Raw genomic sequence first — 21,929 nt, 5'->3', positions numbered from 1 at the left:
AGAAGTTCAGGCGGTACCTGGTTTCGTCAGGAGCGGCTGCAGAAAATCGTTGGAGCTGGTGCAAGGCCGCTTCGGGGGACAACTTGGAAAAGCACTGCACAGGTGGACTTCAAGGTGAGTCCGGTGAGTTGCAAGTGGTGGGGTACCCTTAGGAGACAGCTGGATCTTCGGTGCAGGGCACAGGGCGCCCGGGTGCAGAGCTAATCCGTGAGCCAGGAGCTGTGCGCAAAGGTGCCCTTGGAAGCAGGAGGTAGGTCGCTTTGAGGGTCACTTGCAGGTCAGCAGGGGCACTCTGGTGGGAGGTCCTGGTATTTTCTGAAGTCCCTTGATTGGGGCTTCCTCCTGGTTATTTTTCAGTCCGGGATGAACTGTCCTTCTGGGTGTCCGATGTGCAGTGACCAGTACCTGGGGCTATTGCAAGGTTTGGCCACTGGAGGTTGCAGTGCCACCAACCGTGGCACACATACAGGGTTCGTCCTCCCGGTCCGTCAGGTGGAGTTTGGTCCGGCTGCAGTGTCCAGTTCCCTGGTCAGCAGCCAGTCAGTGAAGTGGACTTAAATGTTGATTTGGTCTTTGTTGCAAGAGAGTGATGCTTTCACTCCGGAGGGGAGATCTTTGGCAATTTCCAGAATTGTGGGGGTGATCTGGGTGTTGTACAGTCCATCCAATGTCCAAGCAAGCCCTCACTGGCGATTGTCGAGTTCTGGGTGTGGCAGGCAGGGTTTGGCGCCTTCTTCTTCGTGCAGCAAGACTTCAGTTCTCGAGCCTTGGGTCTTCTTTGTTGCTGGTCTTATTTTGTCCTTGGAATCTGACTCTCTGGTCTAGGAGTGCCCACTAAACACTACTTAGTGGGTGTTTAGGGAAGTATCTATAGTGGCAAGTGGGTCATCTACCTTAGGGTGGCTATATCCACTGTGTGACCTCTTTATCTGGGCAGCAGTCACTTCCCTACACCTGATTGGCTATTTTCCTTCCATGCCAGATGGATAAAAATGAAATAGAGGAGTCACCTCACATGCAACACCTTAGGGGTGGTGCAAGCTGGTCCTGACTCCTCCTCCTCCTGTCCTTTGTGTGTTTTCGCACCAAAAGTGGGGGTTAGCAACGGGGGCTGCCATCTGCTGCTAGCAGCATGCTTAGGGGCCGTGTTTCAAGGGCGGTAAGTCCTTTGAAGCTCACTAGCAGGGCAGTGCACATTTCAAGGGGGGAGTTGTGATAGCACCTCTGCCAAGGAAGTGCTATGTTCTTGGACTCAACCAGGTTCTCTCACCCCAGGTTTCCAGAATCTTGTCTGGAGTTGGCAGGCTGGTTGTGACTGGCGAGCAACCATGCCAGGGTAGTTAGTTTTTTGCACATGACCCATGGGTACAGTCTGTAATAAATCCTATACTGCTATCATGTTGGATTTATCATGGATTTATTCCAAGACCAACCTACAAGAGGGTATGAAGGACGTCGTAGATTGGATGAGGCTCAGCCGCCTAAAGCTGAACTCTGAAAAAACTGAAGTCCTCATCCTCTGCAACACCCAGTCCGCCTGGGACGACTCCTGGTGGCCCACGGCCCTCGGCACCGCACCGACCCCCACAGACCACGCCCGCAACCTCGGCTTCATCTTGGACCCTCTTCTCACCATGACCAAGCAAGTCAACGCCGTGTCCTCCGCCTGCTTCCTCACCCTCCGCATGCTCCGCAAGATCTTCCGCTGGATCCCCGCCGACACTAGAGAAACCGTGACCCACGCCCTCGTCACGAGCCGCCTGGACTACGGCAACACCCTCTACGCCGGGACCACAGCCAAACTCCAAAATCGCCTGCAACGCATTCAAAACGCATCGGCACGCCTCATCCTCGACGTACCCCGCAACAGCCACATCACCGCACACCTAAGACACCTGCATTGGCTCCCAGTCAGCAAAAGGATCACCTTTCGACTTCTCACCCACGCACACAAAGCCCTCCACAACAAGGGACCGGAATACCTCAACCGATGCCTCAGCTTCTACGTCCCCACCCGCCTCCTCCGTTCCTCTGGCCTCGCGCTCGCTGCCGTCCCTCGCATCCGCCGCTCCACGGCGGGTGGGAGATCTTTCTCCTTCCTGGCGGCCAAGACCTGGAACTCCCTCCCCACCAGCCTCAGGACCACCCAGGACCACTCCGCTTTCCGGAGACTCCTAAAGACCTGGCTATTCCAGCAGCAGTAACCCCCCCTTTCCCCTAGCGCCTTGAGAGCCGCACGGGTGAGTAGCGCGCTTTATAAATGTTAATGATTTGATCATTCTGAGTTGTTTGATACCAAACAACCTAGGTTCAGAGCAGCTATCATGTAGCTGAGAAACTCATACTTACCAGTGTCCAGCACATGCATTTAAAATGGCTGCTCTGTTTGCTTACTATGTCCCAGGTTTGGCAAGGACACAGTAGGGGCATATTGCTCATGCATATATGCCCACACTTAGAATATAGTGCACTCTGCATAAGGGCTAGAAGGCTGTAATGCTATCTGTATTTAACCACCAATTCCATATTGCCCATTGACTCCATTTTGTGCTTATCTTAACTTAAAATGCAGTCACATCGGTGGCACGGGTATTTGTACACGCACAGCTTGTTCCTTACATTGAACGTGTTTTCACTTTTCTCACCAGGAAGGGAACATAACACAGGGCATGCAATTATGATAAGAGTGTACAGGGATGAGAATGTTTATAGCAGAGAAGGGTATGGCTTTGTTCTGGAAATACACCTTGGAATCTGGCTAATCCATTTGTGTGTTTGCAACACTGACCAAGTACAGCCAGTGCTTGAATTTCACAACTTACTCGAAGTAAGGGGGAGTTACCAGAACCATCCTCTTAAGTTTGTTTAAGGTATATAAGGTGGGGAAAAGTGGCGCTGAGGTAGAAGGAATTAATTGCTGAGGGTAAACGCATTCCTCTGAAAAAGCAGAGTCCCATTGGGGAAAATATCTCCTGTCTCAGCTGTCCAGGGTTCCACAGCTTGATGTTGGCAAATACAAGGATGATGTTGCATTCAATCCACATAGTAATGTATTTTTAATTCTTAATTACTGTGTGCATGCATACATTTATATAAATATATTCACTGCATACATTTTCTGGTTATTATTATTCAACTGCTGTGAATATTTTAGTAACTGCACATGTTTTGCTTCATTCAAGTTAAATGCTCATGTTAATATTTTTGTATACTTTTGTTTGAGCCCTGGGAAGTGCCTTAATAAATTCATTACTCAGACAAAGAGTGCTGCATTCATTAGCCTTGTTCCCTCTTAGTTTGAACAAATTGGCATAGTCGTTTGCAGGCTACGAAGAGAAAGATTTAAAAGTGAAAAATGTTTGGCAAAAAGTCAAAGGTGGTTTCCCATGTTCCAAATGACATACCAGGGTGGGAAAAAGCACCCTATGATGAGCTTGCGAATGAATTGTCTTGTAGAGCAGGAATATGTGAGACTTGGGACGGATGTCTTAGTGATGCTGAGCCAAAAACAGTTTTACTTTGTTTACTGAAAGTGCCTGTAGAATGGGGATGTGATTTATCTATTATAGGCAGACAGGGCTGGATCCTGATTATCCGCTGACATAAAAATACACAAAAGATTTGTGCAGTTGGAACAAGAAAACCACAATTAGAGAGGCAGCTAGTTGATGCCAAAAAAAATTATGTTACCATGCTGTCTTGTCGGAATAAGTTATTGGAAGATAAAGTGGATACTTATCACTGCATTGCTCAATACAGGTTTCAGAAACATAGGGGTAGAATCAATCAAAAGAAAGTTCATTTAACTATTCCTAAAGCAGGGGTTAAATTGGGATTCAGAAATCTGGGACCCAAATATCTGGGACTCAACCAATTTTTCCGTTTCCAGTGATGAGTCAGTTAAAAAAAAGTAGGGACCAGCTTGAGCCAGACAAACAGAAAGTGGTTTGTGCACAGCCAGTGTTTAGACAGATAATACAGGGCACTCCACAAAACCCAGGGGATGTGGGGGGATTGAGATGCACGCCCTAGAATATTACACACAGCAGGAAGTCAATGATATTATTGACAGATTCAAGCAGAGATCTGGGGAAACATTACTTAGATGGATGGTGTGATTATTTGACCCAGGAGTCTCTGTAGTAATGTTAGATATAGGAGATGTGCCTACGTTTTGTACTCTTAGCACTGACCCCATAATACAAGAGCAATTTAGGGGTTATCAGAGTAACCAACAGATCACCCTACTGCAGCTAGCAGTCGTGGGATGTAACCATAAGTATCCTACCGAATCAGACTGGCCACAAAATTACAAGCCCTGGTACACCTTAAGAGATGCAATACAGAGAAAGAGGCGGGAATGAAAACTGCTATTTTCCTGGGTGATGCTCAGGGTGTCTGTTAGACGGATCGCTCTCAGGGTCAGTGCGAAATAAAATTATTTGCTTGCTCCTACAGCTTACAAGCAGGTAATAAGGGCTCTCCTAATTAAGCAGACAGGGCAGGCATTGAAAGATGTACTGGAGGCAGTTTGCGACTTAGGAGAGCTTAAAGACTGGACAAAACCTGAGAGAACCTCAAGGTCTGAGGGTTGCACAGATAATAGAGTATCTAGGGGAGACATGTTTATGGCATTACTGAAGGATGGTGTCAACAAGTAGCAGATTGATGGGATGGATATCAAAAACTTGTGGGAGATGTACTGTAAGCTGGGGCTGGACAGAAAGGAGGGCAGCAGGAAAGTGAACAAGCAAGATAATAAATGAGTGAATTGAGGCCAGCCACAGATGCAGGAAAAAGGAAAAGAGAGGGAGAAAAATGTGTGCACGAAGGAAAGTGGAGGAGGATTTGGACAGCGATTGGTTAACTACTGAGAACAGGGAAGGAGGGGAATCTCCTTGCAGACATGAAAGCATATATCCTGATCTGACTTGAGCAAAAGTTGACAGGTTTAAGTCAGATTAGGAAACAGGCCAATCTCTGGTACAGGAATGGGCTCGTAAAGATAATAGACCCCATGTTTATTTAGAAATTCACTGGAAGCACAAAAATGTTGAAGGGGTCCGGACCTTAGTTAGCACCGGAGCTGAGGCCTCTTTAATTTATGGAAATCAAAAAAAAGTTTACAGGTCAGCACTACACCATCACAAGGTTGGGTGGAAAGCAAACCCCACAGTGCAGACTTCTGTTCTGATGAAAATAGGAGGAACACCAAAAAGAGAATATACTGTTTTGATAGTGCCTCTCCTAAAGTATATACTGGGCATTGACATTCTGAAGGGGATGACTTTATACTTGCATGATGGTTGTTACCAGTTTGGATCAAAGAGATACATTTCAGTGGCAGCGGTGAGGGTCGGTCATCTGAAGAGTGAAGGGGCCCCCTGCAACCAAGGTGGTTTGTTTGAAACAAGACCAAATTCCAGGAGGGCATGAGGAAATAAGTGAGACTATACAGGATTTAATGGAGGCAGGTGTGGTGGCTCCAGTCACCACTGAGTGGAACAATCCTCTGTGTCCCGTGTGCTGAATGGAAGGGCACTATAGAATGACGATTACCATGAATTGAACAAAAATATGCCCCCCTTGACTGCTGCAGTCCCCGACACCATCACTTTGATTGAGAGAATACAAAAACATAAAGGGCCCTGGTATGCAACCATTGATATTTCCAATGCTTTCTCTTCTATACCGTTGGCCCCTGAGAGTCCGGAGCAATTTGTTTTCCCTTGGAATGGCAAACAATTCAGAATGCTAAGGCTCCCTCAAGGGCTATGTACATAGCCCAACCATCTGTCACGGGCTGGTGGCAGAACACCTGGATGAAGTATCTGTCATTCCCGGGGTGCAATTGTCCCATTATATTGATGATGTGATGATTCAGGGAATGACACAAGAACAGATGCAGACTCAGTTGGGCAGGGTTGTGAAACTCTTGCAGAGCAAAGAGTGGATGATTAATCCAGATAAGACACAAGGATCCTGAGAAGTTTCTAGGAATTTATTGGAATCAGGGACATAGAGAGGTGTTGCCGCAGGCAAAACAAAAGATCTTAGAATGTGCCACTCCCCATACTAAGCAGGAGACTCAGCGATTCATTGGATTGTTTGGTTTTTGGAGGCAGCATATCCCTCACTGTAGTCAGATTTTGGCCCCTTTGTACAAAGTGACAAGAAAGAAACATGAGTTTGAATGGGAAGAGCAGCAGCAGTGTGTGTTTGACTTGGCAAAGGAGGCGATTCAACAGGCTTTAGAATTATGGCCAGTACAGGAAGGAGACATGTAACCGTTCAGGGGCAATATGCTAATTGGAACATGTGGCAAAAACAGGGAAGAAAGAGGTTGCCCCTGGGTTTCTGGACCAAAAAGCTACCTGATGCTGGAGAGCGATATACTCCCTTTGAGAAACAGTTACTTGCTTGTTACTGGGCTCTAGTGGATTCTGAACAAATGACCATAGGTCATAATGTGATTCTGAGACCTGAGATTCCAATAATGCAGTGGGTGACGAGTTCACCTAAAACTCACAGCGCAGGACATGCCCAAGAGGCCAGTATAATTCGGTGTAAGTGGTACATACAGGACAGGACCCGTGTGGGACCAGCAGGTACAGCAGCCCTGCCTGAACAGGTGGCACGAGCCCCTGTGCAGGATGATGAGAGGGTGCAGGCTGTACCAGAGATAAGAGTCACCAGTGAGGTGGGGTGAGCCATTTGAATCCTTGTCCCCTGAGGATAGGAACCATGTATGGTTTACCGATGGTTCAGCCAAGTATGTGGGGACCAAAAGACATTGGAAGGCAGTGTCATATAACCCATTCACCAAGAAATTACTATCCACTACAGGAGAAGTCGATATGCAGAATTGTATGCTGTATATCAGACTGAAACAATAATTGCCTGACACCTGTCACATTTATACTGATTCTTGGTCTACTGCCAATGGGTTAGCCATCTGGCTTCCCACACGGCATGCACATAACTGGCAAATACATTCTAAGGAGGTGTGGGGCAAAGAGTTGTGGCAAAAAAATTGGGAAATGCTATAGCAAGGTACAGTTACGTGTATCATGTAAATGCCCACTGTCCCACCAACTCACTAGAACAATGGTTGTATTCCCTTGCAGATGACAAAGCCTAAATCTCAGAGGTAGAAGTGGTGAGTCTGACTTGCAGGGAATGGCTACGTAGGTGCACCAAAAATGTGGACATCTGGGAGAGAATGCCACTAACAGGTGGGCAAGATTAGAGGGGTGCACATTCCCCTAGATTTGATAAAAACAGTGATCATGCAGTGTCCTATTTGTCAACACACACAACAGAGTTCTGTCCCACAAATGGTCAAAGGTCAATTGGGGAGAGGGAAGTTGCCAGGGCAGATATGGCAAATTGATGACATTGGGCCACTACCGACTAGTCGCGGTGTTAATACGCATGCACAGTAGTGGACACTTATTCTGGTCACCTGATTTCAGTCCCTAGTAAACGTGCCACTCAGTTTAATACCATTAAAACTCTGGACGTGTTAACGTTTTATTACAAAATCCCGCTCCAAGTCCAGAGTGACAACGGGTCACATTTCAAAGAAAAATTGGCGCAAGATTATTGCTCACAACACAATAGTGAGTGGATTTATCATATTCCATGTTTTCCACAAGCAGCAGGACTGACTGAGACAATGAACGGCTTGCTGAAAGCCCAAGAATGACAATGATCAGATGGAACTTTGAGAAACTGGAGGGAGAGAGCATTTAAATGAAGCCCTCCAAATTTTAATTAACAGACCATTGATCAATGCAGTGACCCCTTTAATGCAAATGTTGACCCCAGCATTTCAGATACAACCCCATGTAGCGACCAACACCCTCATGTATTGGGAAATAAAAAACAGGAGCCCTAACTCCTTACCGAACCACACCAGAAGCTGCAGGTCTTGCTTTACATTCTTTAACAACCTACCAATTGAAACCAAGCAACATGGCACTTCTTGAAACAGGTGTTGCAATACAGATTCCCCCGGAGCATTTCAGATTGATTGCTCCCAGATCTGGGTTGGCACTCAAAGGTAATCAGGTCTTGGGGGGAGTTATCGATGCACACTACCACGGAGAGTTAAAAACGATTCTTCTGACTAGTGGGGATACTGACTTGATAATACAACCTGGAGATAGAATTGCTCAAATTGTAATTATCCCAGTGTATGGAGGAATAGTGAAAAAGGGGACTGTCCCAGCCCTTCTTACAGTGCGTGGGGAGGGAGGTTTTGGATCAACTGACGAAAACCCAGGTGCTAAGGTGTGGGTAGAATCTCCAAAACATCCTCCTGAACCAGCAAAATCATAGCAAAGGGCAAAGACAATGTCCTGTTATTCATGAAACCAGGACAAGAGAAATGGGAACATATATCAGCGGATAAATGTTGCGAGAATGATCATACTTGTCCCTTTTACAGATCATATTTCCAGGTGTCTTTGTGCTAGCTGTTCTATGTGGCGTGTGGGGTCAGGAGGGACCGAAAGCCTCCAGCTCTGGAATGATTGACCGCAACGATGGACACCTTTACTGCACTTGACCGAAAATGTTTGGACTCATCTGGCACGAGTCGTGCTCATCAGATTAGATTTTTGCATGTCTAACATGCAAAGTACTGTTGATGTTATTGCTTCTTGTTTGGTCGCCATACCAACTCCTGCCATTATTTTGCTGCAAATCTTTAATGCCACCAACAAAGATGGAGCTGTTAAAAAAAGTGACGTGCTGTCACACTTTCTTCGTATGAATACTGCGGGCTTTGCCAAGAGGTAACTGATGAGAAATGGGATAACCTAACCCATGTGATTACTTACAATTTTTCTACTGGTGAAGTCTGCTACAACTTGAGTTTCTCACAAAATCAGAAAATGGGCTCAAATGCATCTGGAGACAACAACGGGGTCTCCTCAAGAGATCCTATGGGAACGAGTACTGTGTCAGCATAGAAACAATCAAACTTTTAAAAATATTAAATGCTAATAATATAATGCCATGTTTTGCCAACATATTGTGACTGCTACTAGCCACATCAAGCAACTCAAACTACCAGTGGGAAAACATACATTCTTGCCAATATAACTGGTGGACTGTGTACTTTTACATGGTTAGGACTCATGATGCTTTCATTTCACTCTGTACATACTCGCTATCCAAGGGCAACAGTTCAATTAAGCGAAGACTGTGACTCTGAAATTAATTTATTATCTAAATCATAATATGTGAGTTTAAGCATTCCTATAGAAGGAGATCCAGGATTAGCTGTTTATAATACTCAGGTTATTAAGAAGTTAGCATGTTTGATGGTTATGAACATCAATCACACATCCATCGCCTTGAGTGAACTTCTCCTGGCTATACGAGGCACTAGAAAAGCTGCATTGCAAAACAGGGCAGCCATTGACTACTTGCTCTTGAAGCATGATCATGGCAACTCAGATTTTGAGGGAATGTGTTGTTTCAACAGACCACTCTAAATCTGTCCAGTCTCATATTGACGCTTTACATGAATTGGTTAAAGGAGTAAGACAAGATGTTGACAGAGGGTGGTGGGACTGGTTATTTAACTGGTTACCCTATTTTGGGCCACTACGCAATATTTTAGGCGGGATACTAGTAGTGATTTGTATCATAATAATGCTATGTGGCTGTGTACAATGCATACCTAATTTTCTTACAATGTTTAAACCAAAAAGGGTTACTTTTAGACCAGTATGTTATGAGAGTCACTGATCAAAGGGTGGAGTGTAATACTATCTGTATTTAACCACCGATTCCATCTTGACCACTGACTCCATTTTGTGCTTAGCTTCAAGTGCTGCCACATCGGTGGCCCAGGTATTTTCCACGCACAGCTTGTTCCTTACATTGAACATGTTTTTGCTTTTCTCACCACAAAAGCAGGGAACTTAACATGGGGGATGCAACAATGATAAGAATGTACAAGGATAAAAATGTTTATAGTAGAGAAGGCTCTGTTTGAAAATACACCTTGGGATCTGGCCAGTCCTTTTGTGTGTTTTCAACACTGATCAAGTACAGCCAGTACAACCTACTCAAAGGGAGGGGGGAGGTTACAAGAACCTTTTTCTTAAGTTTGTTTAAGGTATATAAGGTGGGTAAACTTGGCGCTGAGGCAGAAGCAACTCGTTTCTGAGGGTGGACGCATGGCTCCAAAAAAATGATAGTCCCATTGGGCACATTTCTCCTGTCTCAGCTGTCCAGGGTTCCACAGATTGACGTTGGCATGGATAAGGACGATGTTGGATTCGATCCCCATGGTGATGCATTTTTAATTCTTCATTATCTAGCTTTACTGTGTACTTGCATAAATATATATTCACTGCATACATACTCATTGTTCATATATTGCATTTTTTTCTGATTATTATTATTCAACTGCTGTGATTATTTTAGTAGCTGCACATGTTTTGCTGCATTCAAGTTAAATGCTCACGTTATTATTTTTGTATACTTGTGTTTCAGCCCTGGGAAGTGCCTTAATAAATTAATTACTCAGACTAAGAGTGATGCATTCTTTGCATTATTGAGCCTCGTTCCCTCTTAGATTAAAGTTAAGCAGAACAAAGGCCTGCCAGAGGGATAGTGGACAGGCCACACAGGCTGTGTGCCATATTGAGTTTGTATTTTAGGATTGCACCAGGACACCCAGCCTGCAAGGGTAGTGCGGGTGCATCTGGATGCATGGCCTTAGAGGGTGGCACAATCTGTGCTGCTGCCCTCAGGGGCCTACCCTTAGTACCCCATGACCTGGGTACAGAAGTGCCAATTACTAGGGACTTACAGTGGCAGCTAAGAGTGTTGCCAATTGTGCCAATGCATCACAGCAGTTTTGGGTAAGAGATCTGGCCCAGGGAACCTGGATAACAGGGACCCTGGGTCCTAACAACTTTGAAACCACATCAAATACCAGGCAAAAAATGGGGGCTAACCATGACAAAAGAGGCCTTTACTCATACCCTATCAGTGCAAAGTTTCAAAACTGCAGCTAAACAGAATGCTAACTCCATAAATGGATTCTAGAAAGCTACGAATATCTATACAGCACTGTGATTAGTAAGGTTTTTTTTTATTTTAAGCTACCAGAACAGATATCGTTACCTATTTGTTGGAGACTTATTGTCTTCATTGCATTACATATGCTCAGGGCTAGACTGAGAACCCAAAGCAGTCCTGGCAAATTTTGTCAGACTAGCCTTCATCGGGTGCTGAGCAAGCGAGCCTGACTACTGCAATGGGGCTTGGGGGTTCTTCTCCCTGCAAGAAACTTTAGGGGAAAAACTGTGCATTCTATAACACATTTTCATTATATATGGAATTGGATTATTTTTTAAAGCATAATAAATGATGACCTTTCAGAGCAACAGGATACGGCGATCTTTACTGCGGCGCTTAAAAGATTCCATCACCATCACCCTCTAACAGTGCCTCTTATCTCTCCATAGCCCCTCTCTCACATGAATTTAATTTGTTTTATAGTGGCTCTCTTACCAGCGTAAGGTTTTGGAGCATTTTACATCACAGACACATACAGAGATAACGAATCATATATGTGCAAATCAGTGTATAGAAAATGTTAAATAAGACAAAGGGGACTACTAGGTGTAAGATTCACATGTCATTTATACTGGCAGGCATTTTTTAAGAGTGCTTAGTCTGGGGAAGCATAAACTCAGGATTCAGAACGCAACACAGAGTTTAGGGTTGACTTCACTTATAACAATTTATTTTTACCCAAACAAACCCCTTTTAGCAAAATTAGGATAATCAAAGACTGGGAAAAACCTAACTTTCTAAACTGTATCATGCAGTTTGCATGCATCTTCTGAACTGCACAGTAACAAAAGGATATCTGTGACAAAAGCAGTATCCCACTGAACATTGCACATAAAATACTGTTCTGTGATCTGCATAGTGCACGTTTTTGCAGCAGGCATACTAACCCTTTGCTCTGCCTTAGATCAGTCAAAACTGCCACTGGACGAAACTCCGATCTCTCTCCAACAGGTACCTTAATCACCGGAGTTATCTTGGCACTGTTATTGTTGCCTGAAAACTGTTGGCTATACAAGGAATTATGCAGTGCTTATAGAACTGCTGCACAGCTACAAGACCACACCCCAGTAACAAAAACAGCCCCCCTCCCCCCCCAACACCACACCTGCCTCCTTTCCAGGCTCCCTGGGAAAACACCGGATGCCCGGGATGGCCAATCTGGCCTTTCGTATGCCTCTCATATGCTTTGAGACGACTTTGGGTTAACCCCTTTCAAATGATTGGGAGGCTTTGCTGGCTATCTTGTTTTTGAATCTCGTTGGCTGTCAGTGCTCTTGATTCGATGATCTGTTCTCTTGCTTGTCCCAGCCAAGAATGCTTTGGTCTCAAAATCGTTTAATTGGATGCTGTATTCTGCGTTTGATTGGATGCGGTATCCTTTTTCAGTGAAATTGTGGCATTGCATTTCAGACATTATTGACTATGCTTGCATCTCTGTTTTAGCGAGCTACCCTTTGGATTACAGCAGCTAGATGTCTGCTTTCGGGCCAGGTTCAGCATAACTAAAACACATTCGCATTGACAATGCCAATAGCTCTTGCATTGCCGAGACATACTGACTTTGCTAATGCTTGTTTCATTGGTGTATTGATATCCGACCTAAGAAGAACTGTGCTTGGGTGTGCATGCAACAATACATCCTGGCTTGATGATGTGTTTCGGTATTTTGCAGTGACTAGTTACATGCTACTATCCTCACAGACCAGATGTTACAGTTCGATTAACCAGGGTATATTTAGTACCAGAGTGAAACTAATGGTGTCTTTTTGCCCTTTTTTCTAGAGTTCTCCAAAGTGGACTAGAAGTGGAACGGCTTCGTCTCAGGAACTTTTACCATTACTATCATTCCAAGAGGGGCATGTGGAACACTCGGAACAAGAAAGCAACGCCTAAAGCGTAAAGTGTGTAGATGTTAGTGACAACAGCTGTCGGAGTAGACTGTGCTGCCCACGTTCAGGACTGGCACCACCGTGATCTAAACAAGCCATGTGTGCCTATGACCAGTTCAGTGACCACAGCTGTTGAAGGTGGCAAAGTGCTTCCCAGACAGTTCAGGGATTACAGTTGTCTGAGCTGCTCACAGGTACCCACTACCATTTCAGAGAATGTAGTTGCTGGAGTTGCCTTCATGTGCCCAGTACCAGTGCAGTCTAAGCTGACTACACATGCCCAAGACACATATCATAGACTGCATCTGTCTGACTTGCCCAGAAGCCTGAGAACGTTTTGGTGGCTGTAGCTGGACGAGCCGGAAAAGGTGTTCTCCGGGCTATTAAGTGATCACAACTGCCTGAGCTGGCCAGGCATTAACATTTTCATGAGTGAGTATTTTCATAGAGCAGAAAGGACTCTCTCTGCACCATGGGCGCTCACCCTGAGTGCAAGAAATTATGGATATTTCTATTCTGCTGTAGCAGCTTCGTAGAGGACTGTTTAGAACCAAAAACAGAGAGATGTGATTTTTACATAGACACAGTTCCTAACTTTTGTTTTTTTTTATGGGTTCTGGTAGTTAAGGTACTTGCAAATACCACTGTGTCTTGTGCTGTAGGGACAGCCTCTCCATTTTAATTACTTGTAGTGCCAGGATCACAGCTACCACTCTTCTGAGATTCATGCAGTCAGTCAAATTTGGAAAAGGTGAGTAGGAATTGAAAGATTTCCCCCTCTCACCAAAGGCTTAAACATATTTTAGATGAAATGTAGGCTTATGGCAGGAGGTGTATTCTCTTATGGATTTTAAGCTGACGTTTGGTGGTCATACTAGCTAAGTAGCTTCTTTCATTGGTGCTTCTAAGTTTAGCTGTGAGGCAGACCTCTGCCACTAGAACCTCCATTGCTGAATTCAAGTCCATCATTAATTAGAAATTAGATTAAAGATAGCTCTTTGGTGAGGTAATTGGATGGAAAATGTAAACAGTACCTGTAAATCTTGTCTTATAAGACAGGTGGTGGGCCTATATAAAGCAGAGGAAGTCTAGGCCTCCAACAGCATACAGTCTACATAAAAACAGACACCTCTGTTATGCAGCAACACAGGGTGTTATGTGCAAACAGTATACGTTTGAATGTACAGGATGCATGAACATGACATCAATTTATGTTAGTTCGATATGTATTAATTTATAATCACAATGACGGAGCACCACATATAATCAGTCAACTCAAGCTAGAATGTATTTTATTACAACAATCCAATATCAGTTCATAGTGTCAGTCAACAATCAATATGGCCCGTGACCCATCACGGGCGTCTACAAAAAGGGTTTTAAGTGTACACACAAAACAGCTATACAAGCTCTAGTACATAACAAGGACAATAACGTTTTTTTGTGCTGTAAAAACTAATTGAAGAGCAGCAGGTGGCTGTTTTTGTTTGGGGTTCCAGAATGCGAGTATGAATCTATATCCAAACCATAACCTATTTATCCCAGTGTTTCAATAATGGTCATTGCCAAGGGTAATGGTTTACGTGTAGGTTAAAGTCTGTTTCTGGGGAGATGGTTGATTTGTTACAACCAAATTGTTTATCTGATGAGAGAGATTTGGATATTAAATCTGTTGCCTTAGTTCAGTCTTTCATGTGCCATCTCACATGTAGCAAGCATTATCCTTGTTTTCATCTTATGTGCCATCTCACATATAGCAAGCGTTAACCTTGTTTTGATATTTTGTGAGCTGTGAAACACTATTTGCTTGTGGTTTGGTTGCCCTTAAAACTGAATTTGCTTCAGAAATGAGTTGTGCACCTGTCAGTCAGCAGTACCCTCATTCATCATCATCCTCGCATTGCACTGCAAAAGATCTTGCACACCAACTATATCCAAACTACTCTGATCAGACCTTCGTCTTGAGGTGAGCCTTAAATATTTGGATCCACAATGCATTGACCATCTCCTTAAGGGATAGCGGACAGTACACATGAGAAACTGACTTGAACCAAATTGAAGACCTTGGCCAACAGCATTGGCTATTGAAACAGTGGGATAATTAGGTTATGTTTTTAAAAGTGATAGGTATTAACGCTCCCTCTATGGATGCACTTAAATCACTTTTCTACATTCTTTCCTAACTTTTATAGGTCACTCGCCCTATTGATTGTTGAATAACAGTATGACCTTGCGTCGAATTGTAATCAAATTATTGTAAAGAAATAGGTACTGAATTAAAAGAAATAATGTTATTATTCATGCATCTTGTACATTGATATTTATACGGTTTCGACTTACCTTCCTGTGTTGATCCATACCAGAAGTAGCTCTTTTATATATATTTTATCCAGTAGATCTGGTGGCCACTGATAGCATTCTAAAAATATATAGATTTTAAGCATAGATAAATAGCAGCAGGATGGAGGGGGTGGCGTGTGTGCACTTGTATGTAGGAAGAGCTTATTTGACAGTTTAAGTAAAAGATTTAATGTTTTCCTATAATAGAACCTTATCTGATTTTATGTGAAGGAAATGGTTTATCCATTTGTTAATAGTGGATATCTCAGAGGTTAGGGTAAATGCCATAGAAACCTATGCTCAAATGGATGGATGTGGCAAACAAATACTACATTGGTCCCGAACCTCAATGGAAACTGGGCATTTATAGTTTGATTTGTGGGGCTTTCTGCAAACCTTCCTTTATATATGGGGTCTTAAATTCTTCAATTCTCATTTTAAGGAATTCTCTTCTAATCGGTGAACATTCTGTATCTTTCAGATACCTCCAGAAGAGATTGTTACAGCATGTTCCAGGATGGTACTGTTTGTTTTAGCCAAGATCTGTGGTGTCAAAATGCCCATATTGGGGTGTACTTCAGAACAGCTTTTAATACATGCATTCTCATGTTGTCTTGGCTAACTTTAAGTTGGACGTAATCCATAACAGTAATGTGTCAGTATGTAAAATTATGTTGAGACCTTCCCCAGAACAGCAGTCTTGCATTGTTTATGGTGAGGATTTCTGGAACTCTTCTTTGTTAGGACTTGAAATCTTTATTTGGTGGGTGGAAAGTGTGGCAGATCTAGGATATTGTAGCATAGGGTAATATGCTGTTGCATTTCATATGGTTTCTATCTTGAAGTTCTTGGGTTAGTGCAAGGGCTAATTTGAGTATCTGGTAACACTCCTTTTGTGATTTATACTCTGATCACTTCTCAGATGTTGTGCGTAGCAAGTTAAAAATCCAAATCACAGTTCCTTTGTTTTACATATATTTCAAAGTAAGCCTAAATACCTCTTATGCGGGACCTCCAGTTTTTGTTGAAGTGAAAAACTATGGGCCACATGTCGCAAACGCGTGTTTGCTATGCAGAAATGCATTTTGCGAGTCGCAAATAGGAAGGGGTGTTCCCTTCCTATTTGCGAGTCGCAGTGGTATGCCATTCCATTAGCGGTTGCAAATGGAGTCGCAGTTACCATCCACTTTAAGTGGATGGTAACCCACTCGCAAACGGGAAGGGGTCCCCATGGGACCCCTTCCCCTTTGTGACTGGACCCAAAATTATTTTTTCAGGGCAGGCAGTGGTCCAAGGGACCACTGCCTGCCCTGAAAAAATCCGAAACTAAAGGTTTCGGGTTTTTTTCCTAAGTGCAGCTCGTTTTCCTTTAAGGAAAACGGGCTACACTTGGGGAAAAAAAACTGCTTTATTTAAAAGCAGTCACGGACATGGAGGTCAGCTATTCCCAGCAGGCCTCCATCCCCGTGAGTGCCCAGAGTCGCTATGGGGGTGCAAAATGCGACCCACCTCATTAATATTAATGAGGTGGGTCTTTGCAACCCCATAGCGACTCGCAGAAGGTGTCTGAGACACCTTTCTGCATATGGTTTTGCGACTCGGAAATTGCGAGTCGCTCGGAGTCGCAATTTCCGAGTCGCAAAACCTAGTTTTGCTACATCTGGCCCTAAGTGCCTTTAGGGCTGATGCTCTATCAATGCCAGGTCTTTGTAGGAGCTGGAGGTTATCCCATAACAGGTCAACTGGTTTATGCTTCATCCCTTAGTCAGCATTTGTAGTTGGTGGATTTCTTACTAATAGTGAGAGTGGTCCTGATGCCCTCATTTAACATCAGTGTGTTTTCCAGGAAGTTGCACACCCCACTCAAAACGAAATGGCTTGTGATCTCTGGTGATAATTCATCTCTTAAAAACATGTGTTCAACTTAAAACCTAAAAAGGTTGCTTCCATCATCAGACATAGAATGCTAAGCATTTGACCTTACCTTCATAAAAGCAGATGCTGTAATTCAGTGCATGGAGCACTGGGAACGAGAAAGAACTGCAGCGTCCATTTTAAAACGTAGAACACAAGTATTAGTGTGCTGAAGCACAAACTACTGATACAGCATTCATATATGCTGTACCAGGCAGTAATGCTGCAAATAGATTATCATCTGACTTATAGGCACAAGCTGAAGGCAAGTGTGCATACGGAAGGCAAAGCAAAAACACAAGTGCCAGTATTGACCAGTTTGTAGATAATAATGGTATGAGCACCAGAATGTCTTAGCAGTATTTCCACTTCATTATTTTACAAACCCCTTTTGTTCTGCTGCCAGTTTCTCCTCTAATTAGGAATGCCTTTAATTATCTGCATGCTCAGAGAGATTCCATAGCAGTCCCACTCCTGTAGTTATGAACTGCGTTCCAGCGGTGGCCACCACAAATGTCAAGGAGGAGCGGCCGGGGTATTGGGGGGAAGGGGGAAATAGTGGGGACAACAAATTTTTTTTTTTTAAACTTGTTCCTGCCTCCGCCTCCTGCCTCCTCTCTCTACCTTGCCCTTCTGGTTTCCCAGCATTCACTGGGATACCAGCACATGCTCCCCAGCAATACTGGCACTGTTCTCATGCTATGCCTTGCATGAGAGCAAGTCAGGATTGGTCTGAGTGGCTTGGTCTGCCGCTCAGACAGAGCACTGGGGTCTGTGCAGTTTCTCCAGCCCGGCTGTGCAACACATCCGGGTTGGAGAAACCTAAGTGAGCATGTGTGTTTGGCCGGCCTAGCAGACATGCGTACTTAGTGCACTCCACGCCTCCTCCTCCCCATGGCCCAGCGCTGCCCATCCCTTCACATGCTGGCTGAGCCAGCAGCAGAGAAATAAAACGATAATGAAATATCATTTTATTTTTCTACTGCTGGCGCTTAGCCACTAGGGCGATGCTCCTTTGCGGAGGAGCCGCCCCTGCTGCTTTCTGAGGATTTTTTTTGCTGCCCCTCTCTCAACATTCCAGTGAATGTGCAAATTTATACTATGCGATTGAACTTGGAGCAGTCATGCCTGTCTTGGCATGTTTTCTACTCAAAAATATAGTGGAAATATTTTGACAGACCAAAAACCGTAATGAAGTGTACCTCAAAATTCACCACCCGAAGACTGACGGGTGACTTATAGGCAATCTGTTACAATGGGAAAAAATGCACACGGACGATCATCGGATCTCTACTGTGGATGCCCAGTATTGTATACACTAGATCAGGCTTCTCCAAGGAGTTGCTCTTGAGCTACTCATAGCTCTCCCGCTACCTAGAAGTATCTCTCCTGTGTGTAGCATATTCTTCTAAAGTAGAAACATTTGCTTGGATGTATTAACATATGTATCCTAGAACTGAACATTTTGAGATATGATGTGTGTAATTCTAGAACTGTTAAGGTGGTGTTTATAGAAAAGTGGTTGAATAACCAAAATATACATAAAGGCTATATTTGAGTGATAAACAATGCTGTGCTGGAGAGAAGTATTAGTAATATTTTTAACGTGATACTAGGGACATTCTGTTATGTATTACTCACGCAAAAGCATTCCTTATTGACAAAGCCTATTCGCATTACTGCTGGCAACCCTGCCTGATGAATGGAAGCAATCACTGTGGCCACTAAGGTAATCTTGTCTGATGTGTACACTTCTTACAATAGTAGCTCCAGAATTTCAAATTATATACAACAGGAATATTTTCAGTATATTAGTTCTACTACACCTATGAGGCACGATTTGAAACTTGAAGGAGGAGACTCTGAGTTTAAAATTTAAATGTATCTTGCTGGATAAACCGTAATGAAAAAGGTACCGATAAAGTAAACGTAAACTGAGGGGCAAATTAAAGTCTCTTGACACTATCATGATAGAAAATGGGCATACTCAATTTAACTTGTACACCATTCCATGAATGTTTGTAATTAGTGATGTTTTTGAACCCTGCTTTATCTTAGTCCTAATGAACTACCTACTTGTAGATCAGTGCTCCCCAAGGTGCTGCAGGAGACTCATTGATAAACAAAACCCAAAGGTCCTGTAGAAACAGCTTTCTTGAAACCCGCATTTACAGTATTCTGTTCCCCCAGCTACAATTCACGCAATCCACTTGTGCACATAACTTTCTATGACAGTCATCCAAACAAACAATGCTTGTACTGACTCAGCCTCAACAGGTTATTTATTCTTGTAGGGGCCCAACTATCAAAAGGAAAACATTCTCAGGTCCAGGCTTACATAGAGAAACCTCTTTGAAAGCCTTCAACAAGGCCAAGAATCCCAGAGATCAATCCTATCAAAGGACAAACCATGTGCAGGGACAATCCATAAAGAACTCCCAGAGGCCAGTCCCATGATAACATAGTAATTTTTCCAGATTTGCAGCCATGTAGGTCCTCTTAAGGAATAAAGCACCCTTTGCTGGTTGCTTTTAAACGATATGTCATTGGTAATGTGAAGTTAGGGTATAGGCATGACTCGGTCTGATCTGGAATGGGGATGAGGGCACTTAATTTGTATGAAGTGTCTGATGAAAGTTGGCTGGATTATTCTTCTGGTGGGTAGTCTGAATGCAGGGTGTTACAGGATGCATGGTTCTTTGCTCTTGGCTTCCTGTGCTATCCTACAAGACAACTGCTGCAATTCATCTCAAAGAATCCAGCCAAGGTGGGCAGTACGCCTCTAAAACAATTTCTGTGAAATTATGATGTAGAAAGATGTTTTCAGAAAGTTTATGTATGTAATTTTTTAATAAAATTAAATGCAAAAACGTGTTGTGTTTTATTTTATACATTGTACATCTGGTGTTGTTGCCCATGTAGAAGTGTGTCCTTCCTGCAGATAATATTTTAGTTAAAGATCTCACCCTTTCCATAATTCCTCTATCGCTACAATCTCTGTCACAGACATTGGTTGAATAAAGGTGTCAGAACCAACTTCAGAGGGCCACTGGGCAAGCAGAGCTACTGGGCCTAACTGCGGGGGCTCAGGCTTTTTACTCCTTATGCGCCAGGATAAGTCTTACTATTGATTCCTGAGCAACCTGGCCAAGTGTCTCTTCAGCAATTTACTAAGTAGCAGCGTGGCTTGAGCAGCGTAGCGCTTCTCAGGGTAGGTAGATGCAGGGGGAATGAATGTAGGCTCACAACTCAGATATGTTCAATAGCAGCAGTAAGTGATTCTTCTCTCAAATACTTGCCTTTATGAAAAAGAGGAATATTTGTATACAAACACAAAGTAAAATATAGCATACATAAACAGTACACACAGTCCCCTGAGGTCAGGACTCTCATGTTCAATAGGTAGATCCCTGAGTCCCATTTCCCTCTCACTAATGTTATAGGTTCTTCCCCGTTCACTATAAGGGACATTCAGGCCCCAGTAGTAGTCAGAGTCTTAGGAGTCCCACTACAACTCTTCCGAAGTTTGAAGTGTTCCAGCAGCTGAAGCCCTCTACAGCAGAACAAGTTCCTCTGAGTCCTTCTGTCCCTGCAATCAGTTTTATTTGCCCCTTCAGAGGTTGTGCCACCAGAGTACCTGGGAGCGTTTCACTCTTGAACATCAAAGAGGGCTGCAGCGGCTGCTGACGGTGAATATCACTCATGGCTCTGCAGGAGCGGTGGCTGGCCATCCATGGTGCTTCCTTCATTGAGATGGTAAGCCCCTATAATCCTTAAGATAGGCGGAGGGGACAATTGCTTGGGTTCCAATCCTCAGTTGGGCCTTGAGCCCCCAAGATCACCACAGCATCCTCTCCTCTTAACGAGGGTGGAACCAGGTAAAGTTCCTTGCTATTCACTGTGGTCCCTTCTGGCAATGGGGTTGCCTACCTTACTCAGCACACCGGTGGCAGCCCAATTGGCACAGCAGTAACTGCCTCATCATGGCGGCCCCCTCTGGCATACAGGGTCGGCGACTGAAATCTGCAAGTGTGAACACCTAATTGGTGCAGCAGCTGTCTCCTCACACCTAAGCATGGGCATACACTCATCAGGATTCCCCACTGGACCTCGTTCCCTCCAAGCACACTCCTCTTCTTCACAGGCCACACTGACTGGCCTTGGCAAGCAAGGAGGCACCGGTGCCCCAGACTCCAGGAGCAAGTAGTCTTAGATTTCCATGGGTGATGTCCCCACGACAGGGCTCATGCTACTTACCCTTTGACAAAGGCAATAGCCTTTCACCACTGTGAGGGTAGCACTTTAGGCTCCCCTCTCACTCCATAAGACCACAATCCATGGATGTTTGTCCACAACACCAAAAATCAGAACCAGGAATCCAGACATCATTGCAGATGGGGCACTAAGGAAACAGATGCACATCCATTACCATGCAAAGGACTTTCCCATCCCAACAGACGCCCTCCCAGATCAGACTAACCTGGACCAACTCCTAACCAGGAGAGGTTAGATGGTCAGATGGTAAACCCAGCCAAAAGTCCATCAGCATTCCCATGGCTGAATCCGGATTTATGCTCCACTACAAAATCTAACCCTTGCAGAGAAGTAGACTGCTCAGCAACTTAGAATTCTCTCCCTTCATAGCCATCAGCCAATTCAATGGTTTGTGAACCATTAGCC

At 44.1% G+C, this 21,929-nt stretch overlaps 1 protein-coding gene and 1 long non-coding RNA gene across 2 annotated transcripts in view; one reads left to right on the top strand and one right to left on the bottom strand.

The window, feature by feature from the left end:
* B4GALNT4 (beta-1,4-N-acetyl-galactosaminyltransferase 4) overlaps window positions 1-20,108 on the top strand; it is a 701,168-nt gene extending 681,060 nt beyond the window's left edge. The window contains exon 20 of the mRNA XM_069223201.1: window positions 12,889-20,108. Within this exon, the coding sequence (XP_069079302.1) occupies window positions 12,889-13,006 (118 nt within the window). The 3' untranslated portion in view covers window positions 13,007-20,108. The remainder of the gene's footprint in view (window positions 1-12,888) is intronic.
* LOC138284437 (uncharacterized) overlaps window positions 1-21,929 on the bottom strand; it is a 195,516-nt gene that overhangs the window by 78,554 nt on the left and 95,033 nt on the right. The gene's annotated exons all lie outside the window — the stretch shown is intronic.

The sequence above is a fragment of the Pleurodeles waltl genome, chromosome 3_1 (genome assembly GCF_031143425.1).
Source record: "Pleurodeles waltl isolate 20211129_DDA chromosome 3_1, aPleWal1.hap1.20221129, whole genome shotgun sequence".
NCBI classification, from domain to species: Eukaryota; Metazoa; Chordata; class Amphibia; order Caudata; family Salamandridae; genus Pleurodeles; species Pleurodeles waltl.
Note: the sequence above shows the minus strand (reverse complement) of the source record. Positions and strands in the feature narration are given on the sequence as shown.